The sequence below is a fragment of the Miscanthus floridulus genome, chromosome 2, assembly GCF_019320115.1.
Source record: "Miscanthus floridulus cultivar M001 chromosome 2, ASM1932011v1, whole genome shotgun sequence".
Taxonomy (NCBI): domain Eukaryota; kingdom Viridiplantae; phylum Streptophyta; class Magnoliopsida; order Poales; family Poaceae; genus Miscanthus; species Miscanthus floridulus.
The window spans coordinates 3,615,086-3,636,990 of NC_089581.1; the positions used below are offsets into that span (position 1 = coordinate 3,615,086).

The 21,905-nt window shown below is 47.0% G+C and overlaps 2 protein-coding genes and 3 pseudogenes across 2 annotated transcripts; 1 reads left to right on the plus strand and 4 right to left on the minus strand.

Moving 5' to 3' along the window:
• Nucleotides 1-5,610: 5,610 nt before the first annotated feature.
• On the minus strand, nt 5,611-7,131 carry LOC136537675 (transcription termination factor MTEF1, chloroplastic-like). Its single transcript, XM_066529634.1, has one exon. It carries the CDS (start codon nt 7,056-7,058, stop codon nt 5,862-5,864), a length of 1,197 nt encoding a protein of 398 aa, XP_066385731.1. The 5' UTR covers nt 7,059-7,131; the 3' UTR covers nt 5,611-5,861.
• Nucleotides 7,132-7,728: 597 nt separating this feature from the next.
• On the minus strand, nt 7,729-11,662 carry LOC136535980 (uncharacterized; annotated as a pseudogene).
• Nucleotides 11,663-12,299: 637 nt separating this feature from the next.
• LOC136537676 (transcription termination factor MTEF1, chloroplastic-like) lies at nt 12,300-13,489 on the minus strand (annotated as a pseudogene).
• Nucleotides 13,490-15,109: 1,620 nt separating this feature from the next.
• LOC136535981 (uncharacterized) lies at nt 15,110-17,951 on the plus strand (annotated as a pseudogene).
• A 1,000-nt stretch (nt 17,952-18,951) lies between these two features.
• On the minus strand, nt 18,952-21,517 carry LOC136537677 (L-type lectin-domain containing receptor kinase SIT2-like). Its single transcript, XM_066529635.1, has one exon. The coding sequence runs from the start codon at nt 21,289-21,291 to the stop codon at nt 19,225-19,227; it is 2,067 nt and encodes a 688-aa protein (XP_066385732.1). The 5' UTR covers nt 21,292-21,517; the 3' UTR covers nt 18,952-19,224.
• Between the last annotated feature and the right edge of the window lie 388 nt (nt 21,518-21,905).

The following is a 21,905-nucleotide window of genomic DNA, read 5'->3' on the forward strand; positions in this document are numbered from 1 at the left end:
CGCGATCGCACAGCCCAGCGAAGCCCTAAGCGGCGCTTACTACGGAACTATGTGGTTGGCGGCGCCAGGACGGCTAACCAACGATTTGCGGAGGCCGGCAACGACCAGCGATCGTTGGCGGGGCGTGGACACCAGCAATCGAAGGGATCACCGGTGGAGCAGTCCAGATCGTCGAGGAGACGGTCTAGAACGGGGCTGGGCGAGAGTTCGCTCTCAGAATCGCCAAAGGAGGGGACCGGGAATTACGGATCTCCGGACGTGTACATCTTTTATTTTCGCTGCACGCGGCTTGTGATGGTTGCAATAAGCTGGCCGAACCGTTGCTACTTTGGTAGCTGCGACGGGTTCACTCCAAAGATCTCATGCAACAACGCTGATAATCCTGATAATACTTGCCCGCGTGACGCCGCCTCATTCAGTTTGGTGTCCAAATACCGAAAGCCGGCCAAGTGTACCCCGGTGGCACACATGTTCTAATTTCACCGTCCCCGTGATAAATTCTGAAATAATCCACTAATTCACCTGCCATCCCTGATACGATGCTGTATTAACCCGTGCCAGCTAATTTTTTCAACACACAAAACCTGTGGCACAAAACACCTCAAAAGTAATGGCTTACTCACTCTGTCCTAGAGTTGTTTCAAGCCAAACATCTTTATGTTTGCCCGAATTTATAGAAAAAATATAAATATCTATGAAACCAAATAAGTATATTATGAAAATATATTTTATGGTGCATCAAATGATACTAATTTGGCATCATAAGTTTTAGTAGTTTTTTTCTATAAATCGGATCAAACTTAAAAATATATGACATAAAACAAACATATAAATTGATTTATTTAGAGATGGATGGAGTATTTTATACATCTCTCTGACATGCCTAACAAACAAAATATGATTACTACTATTCTCTAATCAAATACATGCCTAACAATTAATATTTTAATTCCAAAACCTTAAGACCTAGGTTTGTGCCAACTCATGAATATCAATTAATAAATTCCAACCGTTTATAATGAAATTGAATATAACTACTATTAAGGCCCCGTTTGGCAGGGCTTCACTTCACTAGTGAAGCTATTTTTTTTTGCTTCAGCTCCACGAACAGTTCCACCGGTGGAGCTGAAGCGGTTTTGGTAAATTGTTTGGCAAAATAGCTTTTCTGTGAGAGCATGTTTTTCGGGGCCTGGAGGAGGAGCCAGGAGAAGCCACTTTTTTTTTGGCTCCATCCCACCCCAAATCACTGTGAGAGCATGTTTTTAGGGGCTTCACAAGTGAAGCTATTTTACTTTACCCTGTTTAGTAGAAAACGGCTCCAAACGACTTCTGAAGCCGGTGGAGAAGCCCTGTCAAACGGGGCTTAACACTACTTTTATACCGTAACATTACATAAGATATAAATATATTTGGTTAAATACTATCTGCTACTACTACATAGAAACCGAATACCACATAACATCTCCACACACAGACTCTCAGAAAGTTTTTCTATAACTATTTTGATCAACTTTCCAATTATAATGATTTTTATCCTAAGTTTTCTAAAAAAAAAACTGGATATCAATTAATAAAGTCTAAGCACTAACTAATGTTTCCTAACTATTCTTTCTAGTTGTAGGGCAGGGGAGGATCCAAGTTCAGAACTCATTGATGTCACCTCCACTAAATCATGATAAATCTTCACCTATGAACACTATTTTACAAGGAAAAATACAAGACATCATTGTTGTCATGTGACAGCATGAAAATGGGGTGGCTCCGCTCCTATTGTAGGATACCAACTACATAAGGTTATGTACAATAAAAGCTAGCTTTGATGCTATAGCCATGGTTTGACAATCCTAGACCTGATCCTAAAAAGCATATCACTAACATGACTTGCCCCGATGGCTATAGTGCTAGTGACGGCATGGCCCGAAGCATGGCGCCCGCAATTATGGGCCATGCACTGTGGTGGCTCATGGCTTGATCCTTCACTGCCGTTAGATGGACGCAGGTCAACCACGGCCATTGGATGCGCAAAGAGTAGCATATATAAATGTGGTTGCGCATGAAACCCTAGCCTCCTTTCCATGATTCGTCTCCCTCTCCTTTCCCGTTTCCCTCTCGTGCGATGGTGGAGGCGTGGGAGCACTCCACTGGCCTCACACAGTGACAGCGGCAACCATTGTATCGATCCACCACAATATACACTTTAGTTCAACAAATATAAATACTTCTTGATCTGTGTTCCTTGACGGACTTGGATCCCCTTTTATTTGTCAATCTGTTTTTAAACACTAATGAGTTCTCTTCTTGATATATGATGTGTCGTGAATCTGTGATTTGTATTTTTGAAAAGTTCTTACTGAGGAGAGCTGTTTGAGCTCCTTCTGACCTAGCATAGACACACTTGGCCACCATGCCCACAGTGCCAGCACGACACGACTAAGAGACCATGCCTGGCTGAGAGGTCGGCATGATGTGCCGACATGACACGACCAGAATAAGACATAGTGCCTTTTAGTGCCCGGTTTAGTTTCCAAAAATTCTCACCCCAAACTATCACATCGAATCTTATGACACATGCATGGAGTATTAAATATAGACGAAAAAAACTAATTGCACAATTTGGTTAGAAATCACGAGACGAATGTTTTAAGACTAATTAGTCCATGATTAGCCATACGTGCTACAGTAACTAACATGCGCTAATGATGGGTTAATTAGGCTTAATAAATTCGTCTCGCAGTTTCCAGGCGAGCTATGTAATTAGTTTTTTTATTAGTATCCAAAAACCCCTTCCGACATCCCTGAAACATCCGATATGACATCAAAAATTTTCATTTCGCGAACTAAACACACCCTAACTATCTATACCCCATATTGGTTGAACACAAGCAAATTAAATAAGAATAAACATTCTTGCAACCTCTGGTTGGAGCACGGCCTCCGCTACACCTCCCTCCTGACTCCCCAATGTCGCTCTCTCTTCACGTGCAAGGATGGTATAGTCCAATTTGGAAGAGCTCCAGCCCTGAAAATATAGATCCGGAGTAACAACTCGGAGCAGCTCCACCGTGGATTCGGCTTGTAACTGTAGAGCCGTTGCAGCTCAACTCCAAATATAGGAAATGAAGGTGTTGGTGGGAATGGACACCTGTGTCCTTGGATTGATGTGCAATATAAAAATAATTTTAGATACATAATGAAAAATAGAAAGGAACAAATTCAATTGCCAAATCAAAGAAAATGCAAGAACATAGCCATGGGGTGCGGCCATGGCGGGGCGGGGGCGAAGCGTGGCTATGAGTGCGGCCAAGGCAGAGCTGAGCGCGGCCACGACGTTGACCCGCTCCTGCTTCCTATGACGACGCGCTCAACTAGATGTTGTCCAGAGCACATGCGGAGGAGGGAGATGTCACCAACGTCTAGCAAGGGGTTGCGCCCATGGTAAATGAAGTGGAGCTACGCGCCGGGGACACGAAGGAGGCCATGGAGACGGTCGGGTACCGCAGCGAAGAAGGGGAGGAGGCGGACACAAAAAATGAATTTAAATAAGTGGCAGTGATGGGTAATTTTCTTCAACTACGTGAGTAGATACGAAACAAACGTTTTCAGAGCACCCTTGAGAAGCTTTGTGAAAGTCATGGATCTAGTCCCTACATTCATGTTTTTTTTTGGATCTAGATTTCATGAAGGTAGGGATGTGTGGCAACCAATTCATAGAGTGGATCTATTTTTTAATCCGGATTTAGAGGAGTTGTCCCAAACACCAATCTGCAATCTCTCTCTATTACGGCACTAAATTCTGCGAAAGGGGCACTAGCTGAGTTGGTTAGGTGGTCTGGGTTAAAAAAAGTGGGGCTAGGGTTCTAGGAATTTCAGGCAGAAGGTTTTCTTCTTGATGCAACATCCAAGGGCTGTCATTCACGCAGGTCGAGTTTTTTACGGTACCAAATTCTGATATTTAGATGGATTCCTGCATGCATATTTTTTGATCTGTCCTAATTTTAACCTATCCAATTCTTCAAAAAAAAAACTATCCACATCTCGTCGAGTTTTTTACGACACCAAATTCTGAGATTCTGAGATTTAGATGGGATTTTAGTCCATTTTCTTCGCATTCTATTCCGAAAAAGGGCTAGGCTCGCTCAACCTAAGGATTCCTGCATGCATACTTTTTGATTTGTCCCAATTTTTAACCTATCCACATCTCGCACGAACAAGGAGTCTGGAACTCACAAAAGTTTCAGCCTTTTAACCCTTCAAAAACTTCCATGAATCCTTTTTATACATTTTCTTACAAAAGAAAGAAAGAAAGAAAATCGTCCCCTTTGTTCCTTTTCGCTTTTTATTAACTTGCCCTAAGAGTCAACGGCCAGATATTTGAGTATTTTTCCTCCCATTTTCTACTTGCCATCCACAGTCCACAGATGATTTTATCACTGCTCTCTCTCTCTCTCTCCGTAGATGCCGCTCTATCCGAATCCAATATCCATTGGGATTTCCAATATCCAAGCGTATATATACCTCCACTCTTTTCACAGCAAAACAAAAGTTAGGGCGAAAGAGTACCTCCAAACGTATCTAGGAGCAGATAGAGAAACCATCCATCCTGGGACCGATTGCCCTCCTTGCTGCCCTGTGCCTTCCATCACCCCTCGCATGCAGCGTAAACCTTACATTGACTGATTCAAACGCAATTGCACTTATCAGATATAGTATTCCTCAATTATGGAGACTTCCATCAGTATGCAATTGCACTAATCAGATAGTAAACTTCAATTATGCAGGCTTCCGTCAGTCACACTCGATCGATCGATCGATCATGCAATTGCACTTATCAGATAGTAATCTTCAACTATGCAGACTTCCATCAGTATGAAACTGCGCTTATCAGATGGTAATCTTCAATTACGCAGGATTCCGTCAGTCGCACTGATCGATCAGGCAACAAAACAAACTAAACTAGCCAGCGCTACAGATGGCAATGCAATAGCACGCCCATGGTTCAGATTCTTCAGAGCGACAGACACCATGTCCGGCGTACATAACCTGAGGCAACACCAATGCAATACAGATGGCAATGGCATACCATGCCCACGGTTCAGATTCTTCAGAGCCACAGACACCATGTCCAACATACATAACCTGAGGCAACACCTCCAAAGCAACCACAGCAGCCAGGAAAGCAGGTTTAATTTGGCAATCAATCACACAGCCATCAACAAAAGAGTTCTCCAGACATCCGGAGTTTAAGATGCAGCTCGAAACAAAAGGAGCTATTGGTATCTCATTCCCAGCTTACAAGCCAAACAGGCAACCATGTTTCACACATTGACACATGGGCAGAATCAAGAATACATCGTTGGCCCTTAACAACACCAGCTTTTAAAATTGTTTTATATAGCTTGTTTCTCGGTAGCATTTTAGGCCACTACCTGAAACTACTAGTTCAGCTTCAACGAAGTACTACAATTTAAGCATCAGTAGAAACAAAAAAAAGGGCTTGTGAGAGCCATGCAAAACATCAGTTGCGATAGAACACGCTGATAAAAAAATGGTTATAAGCTAACATGGGCAAATTCCAAATATCATTAAATTCTACAATAATAAAGACTTATTCATGGAAGAAAAAGTAAAGTTAAGGGTATTCTTCAGTCATGTGCTAGGCAGAAGATGAAACCAACAAAATGTGCATTAAGGATCCAGAATAAGCCAAACACGGCTCCTTAATAAATAGTCTTGACTTAAACGTGGACTATGAGCAGTCACGGATCACTAGTGCTTCTATTGCAGAAAAATCAGAAACCGCCACTAATGAGCATGAACTGCAGTTCCACCATTCACCCAAAACACAAAATGAGATGCTAAAATTAGATTCTAGACGGTACAATGCCAGCACGAGCTGCAGCATAAGTATCTGCAAGGCCAGGAACTGAGTCCTTGTGACGGTCGATGAACTTCGATTTAAAAGTATCCTCTCCAAGAGCAACTGCTGAGTAAAAGCTCATACTGCTATCCAACAGTCCCTTTTCCTGCAGGACCTTCATGATATAATGCCTGGGCACTAGCCGCTTCTCCAGGCTCAATGCGAACATGACAGGCCTTTCAACAATGTATCGTGGCTCCATTGCAGCCTCATTGACCAGGAACTTAATCTTGCGAAGAAGAATTTCGTCAGAGAATCCTAGTATATTTGGCATCTTGGACACTGCAGTGGAAACCTCAGATTCAGAAACACCAAGAATCCTCTTATAGAACTCAAGCTTGGCGGCAACCCTGTCCTTGGAATTACGGGAGATGGTGGCCACTGCATGCCTGAACATCCGCGAGGTAGGAGGCACCCCAAGTTCTTCTGCCCGCAGCAAGAACTCCTTCACGCGCTCGGGCTTGAAGGTAAGCACCCACGCGTTGTCTGTGCAAAGCTGAACAATATTTTGAACACCCCACTGACGTAACAAAGCGATGTTAGGCTTGATTAACCTCTCAGGGCTCGCAGTGAGGAGGGTCATGCACCTCTTTACGGCCACCAGCACCTGCTCAAACGAGCCATAGAAGGAGATGAAGAACTCGAGCCTGGGAATGACGTCGCAGTCGCGGAGAGCTCGTGAGCCGACCAGGACGAAGCGAGCGATCTGGGGAGTGGACAGACCGAGCCGGTCTTGGAGAGCAAGGAGGCGGGGGGCGATGTTCTTCACGGAGGCGCGGAGGATCAGCGGGTCCGCGGAGACGACGGCTGCGATGTCGTCGCGGGAGAGGCCGGCGCCGGAGAGCAGGGCGAGGATAGCATCGGGGTTGGAGGCGGAGTTGATGCGGGAGGAGGAGAGCTCATCCGATGGTCTCCTGCCTGCTCTGGATAACTCGTGGAACGCCTTCTTGGACACCTCGCGGGCTTGGGCTGGGGCGAGGCCGCAGGACGCGACGAGGTAGTCCTCGAGGGAGAAGGGCGCGGGGGTGATGGCGGTGGAGGTGGAGTTGGACAGGAGGCGGCACGCGCGGCGGTGGATGGGGGAGGGTAGTGGGGAGGCGGCGCGGAGCAGAGGGAAGAGGCTATTTCGAAGGCGCAGCATGGCGGCGGCGCAGGATCGGCCGCCAGCTGCGGAGGGGCCGTCGGGCTATGCCTATGCGCGTCACGGCGTCAGGCTGCCCGGCGAGCGGCGATGCGGGCGACAAGGGACAGAGGCGGAGCTGCCCAACTGGGCTGGGAGAAGGCCGTATTGTCGGCTTACTGGGCCATCAAACGTGCTGATGACTTGGGTGGGACGAACTGGGCCACTGCGTAATCAAAATCTAAGTAGGGTTACTCAGAGCTAACGAGCTTTATTATATATTAATTGCTTTCGTCAATGTTTCTGATCTCTAATCTCCAAGTGAGGCAGCCTTCTGCCGGTGCCAGTATACTAGTAGTAATAAATTGCTGATAAGTAGCTCTTGTTCATGTCTTTTGTACCGTAGCTGACGCACACTGTGAAACTAATAGCCGGATCAGATAATCAATCAGTTATAAAGCATCAGACACTCGTGCAAGAGAATTCTCAAGTTGAGCCAAATACGAGAATCATAGAGACAGATATCTATCATCCTCCCACAAAGCAAACTCAACTAAAATACAAACATATCATCAGAATTCAGAACACGAGTACAGGTGGGTATATGATGACGTAGAATTTGCACGGGACAAAAGGCCAAACTTCCATCAGGCCTCTTTCAGCCTTCCACACCCATCAGGCCATCACTAAGCTAAAGAATTGGAATTGGGGTTTGACAACAGCCCGACACCAGGCAACAATGGTGGATCCTCTTCCCACTATAACAATCAGAATCCTTCTTCCCGCTATAAGAATCAGAACCATCTTTCTGCTCATGCACAAAGCCGCAACTCAAACATCTTCCCTGTGACATCTGGTGGCAGCTGTTTGGCCGTGTCCTCTCCAGCAAGGCAGGAAGCACGGCGATGCCCTTCTCCCTGAGGGGCGACAGCTCGTTCTAGCACTTCTTCCAGAGCGAGTCAACCACATGCAGCTCCTCACGAGCAGCATGGAGATTGTCAGTGTCCATCGCGCTGATCCCTTTGGTTCTAGAGGACCTCTTTCAGCTTGTCTTGGACACGTAGAGCGTTACCAGATGTCTTGTGCTGTACCAACTCATGGAGACCGCTTCGCGCAGCTTCTTGCACACTGAAAACGAGGTCAATAATCAGCTTTGGAAGATCAAGATCTGTAGCAACACTCCTGTCTGCCATGTTGCTGTGCAGCAGGTATGAGATTCAGAGCTTTCCTAAAACGATACAACAAAGTTATGTCATTCACATTGCAGCTGAGTAATTCTGCCAGCAGAAAAAGTTTCAGGCAATACAATTAGGTTGAAGTTCAGCAAAATAGAGTACTACAGCTAAATAAAATGACCTTCAAACCAACACTACCATTAGCACAGAAATTTCAATATCACATGAACTATCCCAATGTGATAGTATAGCTCTGTTGGTATGCAGCCACTTGTTCACAGGGTCCATTAGGATTCTAGGCATAATTTCGGTACCCAGAGCCCCGTCCAGATCACTCCATTTACCCCAAATCTACTGTCTATGACACCTAGTTTAAGATAAATAACCCAATTGTAAACATGTCTGTAAACATGTCTTACAGAATTCTGAGAATACTGTTATCATACGAAATTACACTTAAGTCCGGCATCATAGGAACCAAGAGCATCCTTCGATCCAGCGTAGCCATTTCCCACGCGGAATGTAGAAACTCCAGGCTGATTATGACGAAAAAGAGCTGCAAACAATTGTATAAAGTTTTTGTTAGCATGAGCAACAGAAGCTACCGTGTGAAAATTAACTGTAAAGTTCCTCCAAAGGATTATACTCTGCATGATACTGAGTGATACATACAGGACATGGCTCCTAAAGCTGTGCATTGGTACTTGGATCTTATATGAAGTTTGTCCGCAGTGGCTCCAGTCCATTAAATTCCATGGCAGGTTGCTGACTCTTTGGATAATAGTGCACAATTATACTCGCAACTTATGCCACCTTTGCTCGGATGCAAGCATTTGAATTTTTCAAGTAACCAAGTACAATGTAGATCTGTTTGAATAATTGCATATGCATTAGGTTCACAATAGCCATTAGAATAAGCATTTACAAGGAAGTCTTAATTACAACTATGAATCATACCATTTGCCATGTCAATGGATTCAACATGCTCTTGTAGCACAACCAATATACCTGAACAGATCAAGTAAATCATTATTCCGGAGCCAACAGCCCCTAGAACTTAAGGGTGACAAATATATATGTCCATCAAGTCAAATTCTAAGGAGGATACATGATTACACGACAAAAATAACATTGGAAGCTTTGGTTAACTAACAGGCAAGTGACAACATCACAACACATGAACACCCTCAATAACGAATCTCTCATATGACCATAAGCTACGAATTCCTTTTGCAAACAAACTATATAACTGCTAAGTGCCTCCACTGCTATATTTGCATCCTACAAAAATCGTTTGGCGGATCAATAAACAGCCTAGACCATTACAACAATGAGACAAGAGATGAATGGTAGGGTTTTGCAAGATTTAAATATTCTCAGCCATGACAAATGGCGATAAGCTGTTTTAATAGATGTGACGAGTCTTGTTTGGTTGAGTTGCCACTCACCCGTTCACAAATCATGATGGACCACAATGCATTTTGCAGCTCTCGCATTGCCAGTTGTAACTCATGCAAGTTTTCAAGTTGACATGACACTGAAGTTCACAACCAACATACATAAACGGAGGCAACTAATTAGCAGTGCACATGACATGGTTCAGATTGGTCGGATGGGCAACACTTCCAAAACAACCACAGCATCCAGGCCAGCAGGTCTAATTTGGCAATCGATCACACAATATCCCCAGAGATCTGGAATTTCAGCAGCAGCTCAAAACAGAGGGCATCGATGGTTAGATTGGATCAGGATCTGGCTTAGTAATAAACTCCTGCTACTATCATGCACAGGCATAAAAATAGAAATATTTCGAGAGAAACACCTACTTAAAATCACAAAAGTGAAGAAAATGGTAGTAACAAGTCAAGATGCCATAACTTAACCTTGGACAAAAGAGGCACATTCTCTATATATGAGATCAAATGCTTCAATCACAGGCAGACAAATGAAGATGGCAGTATAAAAGGGTTATATTCTTCCTATATATATTCTGTGGAAAACAAAACTATATGATAATAACTACTCTCCACTATGAAGCCGCCACCCATAGAACTTGGAATTTCTTTTCAGCTGTTAGTATCTCATTCCCGTACAAATACTTTTCACAGTAGAAAACAAAGTTAAGGATAATCTTCAGCCATGTGCTAGGCAGAAGATGAAACCAACAAAATGTGCATTAAAGATCAAGAAATAAGTCAAACACAGCTCCTTCCTAAATAACCATAAATAACCTTGGACTATGACTGATCAGTGATCACTAGTGGTTATATTGCAGATATCAGAACGGAGAAAGCCTGCACGATGGACAGCCGCTAATGAGCATGAGTTGCTGTTCCAGCATCCACCTAAACCACAGAATGAGATGCTTAAATTCAATGTTTTCAAGTCGTCCAGTCGAACCTAATCGCCATGGGACCGACCAGGAGACTAATCGCGATTAGTCGTCGACCAGGCTGATTAGTCAAGCCTAGTCGACCCCTGGTCGTCCTATATATCAGGACATATATACCTAATATATATATATATACCTATATATACTATATAGTATACACAATAAAGCAAGCATCAAGACTACATTACTGTTTAGCTGGTGACTTACTTGTGGGAGTTGTTTTCTTCTCTTTTCTGCCATGTCCAGAGGTCCATATTCCTGTCCCAAACTCCATTTCTTTGCTGACTTGCTGCTAGAAGCCTAAAATACCAAAGACCATAATTAGCAACACTAATGTAGTCTTGATCTTGACATAGCTCAATAGCAGCACTGCTGCAGTAGCAAATAACTAGCATTTAGCAGTTAGCACATAGCAGACCATAGCAGCCACACAGCCAGCATACAACAACAACAACAACAACAACAACACAGCCAGCATATTACATTTTTTTTTATTTTTTTTTGAAAACACGGGGGAGTCTCCCGGATACTCTTAAGAAGGAAGGTGAGGCGCCACGCGGGAGCCAGCGCTTGAACCGCGGGCGGGCAGCCTGAGCCCCTGCTCAGCTGACCAACCGAGCCCCCGCTCGGTTCTCAGCCAGCATATTACATAACCAAACAAGTTCAGTACACATAAGCTAAAGTGTTCAACACAGAGTCATAAACATTGACATTTAATAGCCCAACAAAAGTAGGCAACTAGCCATCTAATTAAGCAAATCAACATTAAAATTGAAGCCTCCATCTCCATCTCCAGTTGGTCCATCTCCAGCTTCAGTTGGTGCAGATTCTTCATCCTCCTCCATTGCTATTGCTGAATCTACATGCTGATCTTGGTCTTTATCATCAACTTCATCAATATCTTGAGTCACTGTGTTCCTTGGACGTTTCCTGTTCCTAGCATAAGTACGCCTCACAGGGGCAGCAACAGTAGCACGAGTAGCAGTAGCCCTAGGCAAGTTATGTCCCTCTAGACTCTGAGTTACACCAATAGCCTCATCCACAACAGCCCAAGTCATAGCATCGCCACCATCTTCCTGAACTGGTTCTGGTTCACAATTTTCATTGACCCATTCATTTTCTCAATGAAATTCATAAAACAAGAGTGGATTGCATCTCTTTCCTTTGGAACCCAGCTCTCTAATTTTTTTAAATCTGTTTTCCATCTTGCGCTTGTAACTGACATATACCAACTTATTTAACCTTTGGTGCTCTAATCGGTTCCTGTTTTTTGTATGGACCTACATAAAATATAATGCAGAATCACATATCAATATTACTACCATACTTAATTACTCAGCAGTAGTACATTAGCATTTACAGCAGAAAATTCACTCTAACTACGCTCGCATCTAGATGCAGCGCAACAAAGGCTAACAATCTTTTTTGCTAAACATTCTAACCCTAACAGGCCAAATTGCAAGCCCAGTAGCCCACATGTCCGCCCAGTTAAACATGCCCAAAAACAGAGTAACCAAACTGATCGTCCCTGTCCTAGTCGGATGACTAATCGTGATTTCTCATCGACTAATCGGACGACCAGCTTTCTGGTCGAGCTAATCGAGTCGGACCTCCTAATCGAACACCAGGGACCGATTAGGACGAGTAATCGCAATTAATCGCGATTAATTGGACGACTTGAAAACATTGCTTAAATTACACTCTAGAGGGCACAATACCAGCACGATCTGCAGCAAAAGCATGTGCAAGGCCAGGAACAGGGTCCTTGTGACAGTCGATGAACTTCGATTTGAAAGTCTCCTCTCCAGTTACTGATAATGTATAAAAGCTCATATTGCTATTCAGCAATCCCTTTTCCTGCAGGACCTTCAACACGTAATGCCGGGGCACAAGCCGCTTCTCCAGGCTGTAGGAGAGCAGTACAGGCCTTTCAACAATATATTGTGGCTCCATCGCAACTTCATTGATTAGGAACTCAATCTTGCGTCCAATATTCTCGTCAGATAATCCTAATATTTTTGGTATCTTGGACACTGCAATCAAAACCTCAGACTCAGAACAACAAAGAGTCCTCTTGAAGAACTCAAGCTTGGCAGCAACCTTCTCTTTGGAAATATCGGCAATGGGGGTCAATGCATGCCTAAACATCCGCGAAATCGTAGGCACCCCAAGTTCTTCTGCAAGTAGCAAAACCTCCTTCACACGTTCCCGGTTGAAGGTAAGCACCCACGATTTTTTTAAACACAGCCTAGCAATTTCTCCAACACCCCACTGGCGAAACAAAGCTATGTTAGGCTTGATTACCCTCTCAAGGCTCGCCATGAGGAGGCCCTTGCACTTCTTTGCGGCCACCAGGACTTGCTCAAATGAGCCATGGAAGGAGATGAAGAACTCGAGCTTTGGAACGACGTCGCCCTTGCGGAGAGCGAGTGAGTCGACCAAGAGGAAGCCAGCTATCTGGGGAGTAGACAGACCGACCCGGTCGCGGAGAGCAACAAGGCAGGGGTGATGTTCTTCACGGAAGCACGGAGGAGCAGCGGGTCCGCGGAGACGGCGGTGGCGATGTCCGCGCGGGAGAGGCCGGCGCCTGAGAGCAAGTCGAGGATGGCATTGGGGTTGGAGGCAGAGATGAGGCGATAGTAGTAGAGCTCCTCTAATGGTCTCTTGTATACTCTGGATAATTCGTGGAACGCCTTCTTGGACACCTCGCGGGCTTGGGCTGGGGCGAGGCCGCAGGACGCGACGAGGTAGTCCTCGAGGGAGAAGGGCACAGGGGAGGGGGAGGGGGAGGTGGAGAGGAGGTGACACTCATGGGGGTGGATGGGGAAGGGTAGCGGGGATGCGGCGCGGCGCAGAGGGAGGAGGCAATTTCGTAGGCGCAGCATGGCGGCGGCCGAGGGGGGAGGGGAGGCGCTGAGGCCGGCCGTCGTCTGAGAGCGAGTAGCAAGGAATGAAAGATGGATGGCCGTGCCTGCTGCTTATCTCCTACCGAGTGAGGTGGCCAGGGACCAGAGGCGGAGCAACGGAGAGGCTGCGGCGGCCTTGGCACCGCCGCCGCCTGGCCCCGATGTGTCGCGCACACACGGCTGCCGTCGTGCCCCCGCCTGCCTTGCGGCCAGCGTGGTTGCTGGTCGCCCGCGTTGCCCTTCGCCTTGATTCGGACGCGCCGCTAGGGTTTGTGGTAGGGGAGCGTCGCCGGAGCCAAGGAGGGCGCCGCCGCTCTGTTTGGCGATACGAGTGACGGCGAGAGACCGAGAGAGGGAGGCGAGCTGTCGAGCTGGGCTGGGAGAAGGTTTGCTGGGCCATCAAAATCGTCGGTTATGCAACCCTGCCTCGCGGGCTTGGGCTGGGCATCAAAATTGCTTGTGACGTGATAAGTTGATAACAAAGCTTCCTCCTAAAAAAAACTTCATAACAAAGCTAGTTAGCCCATTCCAAATAGCCCTCAGAACATTGATTTGGTACTCGCAGTTAAGTGTAGTATTTCTATCCCAACTCTACATCCCATGATTGTGGAATACTAGCTTCCTGTTGGTACCGGGTTATATGACACGTGGATAAACAATAGGAAAGGTCCTAGCTTATGAACCTTAGACAGGTATTAACTTGAGATTACTTCATTTCATTATTACTTTGATTCACCAAAGTTATCAGCATTTGAACTAGAAGAAGTTGTAACTTCATTTAGAAGAAGAGAACTTTTTCCTAATAATATGCAATGCATGCTTTTCATTATGAAAATAATTAAGAGAGTTTATTACGTGATGACCCCAACATGACTTAGAGACTAAGGGCATGATCGAAAGCCTGAATAGGTTTAGGCCTAGTCCACGTCATGCAACAACTTATTTGGTTCACTGCTCCGATCTTCTCAGCACACGAACATCAAAGTGCCTTCAGCCAGGCTATAGAGAAACATAGATTGAGGGTGTTTCTCACGAGTCATGAGTCAGGATGGCACCGAACTATTGTGCCTTGTTGTTCACTGTAGGGCATGCATGCGACATCTTTTTGTTTTATGGTTGTTTAGTTATGTGCAAGGGTTCAAGCTTGAGTTATTTAAATACATGTAACCAAACAAGCTTACTTTTTGCACTTCTATTCTTGCTAGCCTGACTCCCGTGAGCATGTCTCACATGAGCTTGGTTGAGAAATCTCATGCATATTACCATCACGCCCTAAGAGTTTGATGCCTAGCTATGGACGCCATAACCCCTTCTAAGTTCTGACAGCTTATATTGGAAATACCTCTAGTTTGGATTCAAATTACGAAGGACCTAAATATGACTAGAATTGTGCACGGCACGTGAATTCGCATAGTAATTGTAGCAAATTAAAATCCTAGATGTTCCTTATTACTATTGGTTTTATCATGTATGTCTACTATAAATTTTCGAACATATATAAAAAAGTGAATTCATATACTCTAATACATGAAAAACTACTAATATTAACATTTCTATACCCTAGCTCGCTCCTATTAGTAACATTTAACCAGTGATATAATGAAAAGGTAAGAACGTTATATTCTCAAACATTTTTTTTTAATTTTTATACCGTAGACTAGATAATAATAATAGTACTAACCTACATCAAAAGTTGGGCGCCTAGTGGTCCATCCGTCCATGCAAAGCCTGCCTCTCCACTCGTCAATTTTTTTTTTACATTTATGTGCTGTGGCATGAGTTTTTTTTTCTGCGAGAAGATGTGGCTCAAGTTTCACATATTCTAGTAGAAAAATAAACTCTAAAGCATTAAATTGCAGGCAAAAACCTAGTTCCATAATTTTACAATTTGAAATTATGCTAAAACCATCAAATCCCATAAAATCTGAAACTAATATCTTCTAAAATCTAATCCTAAATTCTATATGATCGCTTAATCCTAAGTCCCAACACAGGAAGAAACAGTGTGTTGTGGTTTGTGCACTTATGGTTAGGATTTTTTTTTCTTTTTGAGTGGTAAGAAGAAGAGGAAGCAGGTGACCTACGCCCCTGCTCCGCCACTTATACCCCAGACTCGGCCGCAGCATGTTCCGCCTACTCCTCAGACCAATCTTGTTCACGGGCTGCAGCATGTTCCGCCTACTCCTCAGACGAATCCTCTTCATCAGGTTGTGATGGCAGTGGACGCAGTGGCACCGGCACAGCATTTCGAACATGCTGCCCCCTCGGAGAAGGAGCAGGTTTCCGTGGCAGTTGGGAGGTTCTTGTATGACGCTGGTGTGCCATTGGAAGCAGTGAACTCAGTCTACTTCCAGCCGATGCTTGAGGCCATTGCGGCGGCAGGAGGGAGGCCTGAGGTGCTCTCTTACCATGACTTTCGCGGCCACGTTCTTAAGAGGTCACTCGACGATGTGATGTCTCGCTTGGAGTTCTTCAGGGGTTCATGGACCAGGACGGGCTGCTCGGTGTTGGCTGATGAGTGGATCACTGAAAAAGGCAGAACCTTGATAAACTTCTCCGCGTATTGCCCGGAAGGTACTATGTTCCTCAAGTCTGTGGATGCAACCAGCATTGTCACATCTTCAGATGCACTGTACGAGTTACTGAAAAGTATTGTTGAGGAGGTTGGCGAGAAAAAAGTCGTCCAAGTGATCACAAACAATTCTGAGATCCATGCAGCTGCGGGAAAAAAGCTAGGCGAAACATTTCCCACATTGTTCTGGTTTCCATGCATTTTCCAGTGTGTTGATGGCATGCTCGAAGATTTCAGCAAGGTGGAGGCAATCAGTGAGATAATAAGCAATGCAAAGGCCATCACGAGATTTGTCTACAACAGTGCATATGCGTTGAATCTGATGAAGAAGTATCTGCAAGGGAAGGATCTGCTAGTTCCTGCAGAGACTCGTGCGGCTATGAACTTTGTGACATTGAAGAACATGTACAGTTTGAGGGAGGCTTTGCAAGCTATGGTCAACTCAGATGAATGGATAGACTTGCTGCCAAAGAAAGGAGGGATTGAAGCAAGCAATCTTGTTAATAGTTTGCAGTTTTGGAACTCTTGTGCTGCCGTCATTCACATCACCGAGCCACTTGTGCACCTTCTTAAGCTAGTCAGTAGCAACAAGAGGCCTTCTATGGGGTACGTATATGCTGGATTGTACAAGGCCAAAGCGGCAATCAAGAAAGAGCTGGTGAGTAAGAACGACTACATGGTTTACTGGAATATTATCGACTGGAGATGGGACAACCAGACACCACAGCCACTTCATTCAGCTGGCTTCATCCTGAACCCTCTATTTTTTTTATGGAATTCGAGGTGACATATCAAACGGAATCTTCTCAGGAATGCTAGACTGCATAGAAAGGCTGGTATCTGATGTGAAAATCCAAGATAAAATACAGCGAGAACTCCACATGTACCGGAGTGAAACAGCAGGGGATTTTCGTAGGCAGATGGCTGTCAGATCTAGACGAACTTTACCTCCTGGTTAGTGTTTTAAAGTTCTCGTGAACTAGTTTACTGACTAGTATTATGTTTTTGTTTTTTACAAACATGAGTTACACATTTGTAGTTTTAGATCAGACCAAACAAGATGTAACTTTTCTGACAAACCTTGTTAGCCTTCTTTCAAAAATTGGAACCTTGTTAACCTATTGCATCCTTTGTTCGAGGTAACCATAAGGTGAAGTACTGAACTTTATTCTTTACTATTGTTATTACCTTGCAGCTGAATGGTGGTATACATATGGAGGAGCTTGCCCAAATTTAACACGTCTAGCGGTCCGTATTCTCAGTCAAACCTGCAGCGCTAGAGGATGTGAGCGGACGAACATTCCTTTTGAACAAGTTCATGACGAAAGAATGAACAGTTTTGAGCGTCAGCGAATGCATGATCTCACCTTTGTACAATACAACCTACGGCTGCAGCAAAGGTAATGAAATCATCTTGTTGCGGAGAGTTTTTGCCATTAGTTGCTAAAATGGGATATGTTTTGCTTGATAACAAAGCATGAATGGATTAACCAATTGAGTGATGTTTTTGATAGACAACAACGCAAGGTGAAAGCATTTGATCCTCTCTCAGTGGACTACATAGACGTAGTTGATGACTGGGTTGTGGATAGATGTGCAATGCTCTCTGGCCCAGCTGAGCAGACAAACTGGATGGAGATTAATCAATCAGTCAACCGAATCACATCAAGGGAACCAACTGAAGATGAATTTGAATTCTTCATTGAAGGTACATCCATATGCATTTCCTTTTGTAGGCTTTATCTGTGGGGTAATGACAAAAGCTGAATATTCGACGTTCTAAACTTCCTTTCAGGAGTTGATGACGAAATGATCCAAGGTGCTGCACAGGGCTTCCAGGAAGATGACAATGATCCTGCTTGTGGCTGAGGCTATAGATTAACTAGTCAGCTAACCTGTAAGCTAATGTTGCATGGCTAAAATCTGGGATTGCGTGCTGTATTTTTAGAAATAGGGCCGTCTTATTGTGTCACCTAGCTCTTCAGATACTTTAGAGTTCAGATATCTTCCACGATCTTTCCCAAGTCCATCATTGGTCCACATCACACATTTTTATCATAATAAAGTTTGAGGTTCTCGTGCCAGTGTGCCACGATCTTTTTCCCATGATAAAGAAGGTTTAGCGTGGCTAGTTTTGCGGAAGCTGGCGAGATGTAATGTTGTTAGTAGTTTTTTGGTTTCCTGAGCGGTGTTTGCCTGTTGAGGCCGTCGGAGGTGTCGCTGGAGTTTTCTTGAACTTTGAACTTTGAATGTTGTAAGGAGCTTAACGGTTTTGGTCTTTGCAATATAAAGGCCGGGGGTCACCCCTTGAACTCTTAAAAAAAAAGAAGGTTGATGTCTTTCAGCTCCTTCTGAGCGAAGGCGACAGCTTGGATTCCGATTCTTGACAGAAATTATGATACCATATTATTGTTTCTTTTGATGTTTATATCTGACTGCTTACCTGAAGAATTTCACCTACAGTCAGTTAAGACTTGGTGTTCACCTTTTTGTTCTCGTCATGATCAAACAAGCAAGGAATAGTTCAAGCTGATTGGTCTAGTCTCACCCTCAGCAGTTAAAGCTTTATACATCAAACTTTATTTTTTGGTCATCCCTACAAATGGATGACCATATCTATATTTACTTTCAAGAAAATATCACACAACACCTAAACCTATGATGACTATTTGCTTCCCTATCCAAGAGTCTGTCTATCCAACAACTATGTGTTTTATGCAATTTCAACACCTGAATTTTTTTACACCATAGAATTAAGATCCAACAACCTCCATCCTCCTTCTACCTCCAGACAATCATAAATCACATGATCCCATATTCACATATCATAAGAAAAAAAAAAATTTCTATGAAAAGACAAGAGGACAAATCGCGTCAAGGTCTGATCGGAGCGAGGGGCCACAACCGCAACAGACTCAGCAGACATGGCGCAGCAGACTGACGGACCACAACGTGACCGCAGCAGAGGCGACACAACTGACGGACCACGGCTGCCCACAGTTGAAGAGAGAGAGAGGGAGAGAGAGAATCTATATGTTTTTTTATGCTAAAACACATATGCTTTGTATAGCATTTCTGATCCAACTATGGTAAACACATGACTAAACTTTGGTGATTTGGTGAAGACAAATGGTGCCACTACTCAGCCGGAGCCGGAGGAGACCTGCTGCTCCTCGCCGGTGGAGTGTGAGGAAGACGGCTGCGTGGTGACGCTGGTGACCTCCGACGTCGCTGGGAACATGGTGGCGAACTCATCGAAAGACTCGCTGTATCCGTAGAACAACCTGTTGTTGCTGGCTAAATCTTTGGGCGGCGTCTCCGGCACCGGCGCAGCGCCTTCGAGGATCTGCACCGCCTGCCTCATGCTCGGCCGGCACCGGGGGTCAGGGTGCGAGCAGAGCAGGCCGAGCTTGAGCACCAGCTCGACGTCGGCCTCGTCGCACGTGCCGATCTTTGGGTCCCTCGCTTCCACGATCCTCCCGGCCTTCCAGCACTCGAGGACGAGGTCGACGAGCCCCGGCGAGTCGAGATCGTCGCTGCGCTCCATGGGCCGCCGGCCGCACGCCACCTCGAGGAGGAAGACACCGAACGCGAACACGTCGGTGCTCGTGGTGGCCTTGCCCGTCTTGCTCATCTCCGGCGCGAGGTACCCCAGCGTCCCGATGACGTGCGTCGTCTGCGGGTTGCTGCCGTGGTCGTACAGCCGCGCGAGGCCGAAGTCGCTCAACTTGCCGTTCATGTCAGCGTCGAGGAGCACGTTGGCGGACTTGATGTCGCGGTGCACCACCACCTGCTCCCACTGCTCGTGCAGGTACAGCAGCCCGGCGGCGACATCCCGGGCGATCTTGCTGCGCTGCTCCCAGCTCAGCACCGGCTTGCCGGCGGCGTCGAACAGGCGCCTGTCGAGGCTGCCGTTGACCATGTAGTCATAGACTAGTATCAGCTCGCCCCGCCGCCGGCAGTAGCCGAGGAGCTGCACCAGGTTGCGGTGGCGCAGCCGGCTCATGCTCGCGATCTCGGAAACGAACTCGCGCAGCCCCTGCCGGGAGCCGTGGGACACCTTCTTGACGGCGACCTCGACGCCGCCCGGCCGCAGCGGGAGCACGCCGCGGTACACGACGCCGAAGCCGCCGCCGCCGATGACGTCGCGGAAACCCCTGGTCGCGGCGTGCAGGTCCTTGTAGCTGATCCGGTGAGGGCCGTACTCGACCTCCCAGTCCTCCAGCTCCTCGGCGAACCGCCGGCGGCGCCAGACGACGAGTCCCGTGACGGCCGCTGACGCCGCGAGGAGCACCACGATGGCGAGGAGGATGAGTGATAGGATCAGCGGCAGCTCCGTCGCTTTCTTGTGCCCAGACGGCGGAGGGAGCCGCGGCAGCTTGGACAGGTCGAGGTCCGGCGCGCGGCCGCCGCCGAGGCGGAAGCTCCAGCCAAGGACGTAGTGCGAGCTCGAGGCGGCGCCGTTCGCGGCCGAGAACCCGACGTACGTCTGGTCCGCCACCGCCGACGAGAGGTTGACTTCGCAGGACACGAGCGGGCCTCGCGGCCTGGGCACGCCGACTGCCGCCGCCGACACGGTCACCTCGAGGCGCGTGGTCGCGCCGTCGTACTCGATCCACACCTGCAGGAGCTTCCCGCTGGCCAGGGCGACGTCGACGGACCCGGCGGACTTGGACGCGACGGACTTGAGGCCGTGGACGTCGACGCCGACGTGGTTGTCGTTGATGTCGTCGAACTCCGCGTCCAGCGCCGTGTCGATCTCGACGGCGACGACCTGGCTCGTCGTCCCGTTGCCCACGTTGTCCGACGTGTTGAACAGGCCGAGGTACTTCCCCGCGACGGCCCGCGCCGGGCCGGCCGCGGACGGCGCGAGCGCGAAGGCGAGCCCGTGGCCGTGCGCGTCCGGGTACCGCGGCAGGATGGCGGCGACGAAGGTGGTGGAGAAGGAGAGCGGCGCGCCCGTGGCGGCGTCCTTGAAGCGCAGCGGCGCCGGGTAGAAGCCGTGACCGAACACCCAGTTGGTCGCGTTGGTGAGCTGCAGGAGGCCGGCCGAGGTGACGGCCGCGCCGCTGGTCGTCACGTTCTCGCGCGCGAAGCCGGTGAACGTGAACTCGACGGGTGTGGCCGGAGCTGACCCGACGCCTCGAGCCAGAGCGAGCAGCAGGACGGGCACCAGCACGCGCACGGCAGTAACAGCCGCCGCCGCCATGGTGGAGCTGGAACAGGATGGTGATCTCGCAGGTCAGCGCAGCACAGCAGCCGGCGAACTCATGCTGTGCTCGGCTTATAGTTATGGCTTCCGGGCCGGCTGCAATAAGTCATGGATCGGGGTGTACAGCGGTGAGCTAGCGCCTGTGTTTCTCGTGCGCCCGTGTAGGGAGGGCAGGGGTGGTCCGCGCCGCGTGCGGGGGAGAGGGACGTGGGAGTGGGAGTGGGAGTGGAAGTGGACGGCGACGGGAACGGCATCTGAGGGGCGCGCTGGCTGGCTGCTCTATCTTGGAAAACCGCAGCGCGACTTAAACGTCTGGAACGCCACTTCGGTCCGCCACTTCGGTCGCGTTTGGCTGGTTGAATCTGGACCGAAACTAGCTGAAAAATACTGTTTTAGTTGAATTATTATGAGAGAAAAATATTGTTTCGGCTAAAAAAATAAGTCGAATAAGTTGAATATAGGGTAAGCGGTACCTTTGATTTTATTTAAGTTGAAATCTAAATGTCAACCGGTAGTTTTGTTGGATTGGGACACACGATTTTTCAGTCGTCCGATGATCATTGGCTGTCTGTCGTTGTGCGTTGGATCGTGAGGCCCATCTGGTTCGTTGT

Coding starts and splice junctions, on each gene's coding strand:
- LOC136537677 (XM_066529635.1), bottom strand. CDS start 21,291: ATGGCGGCGGCGGCTGTTACTGCCGTGCGCGTGCTGGTGCCCGTCCTG.
- LOC136537675 (XM_066529634.1), bottom strand. CDS start 7,058: ATGCTGCGCCTTCGAAATAGCCTCTTCCCTCTGCTCCGCGCCGCCTCC.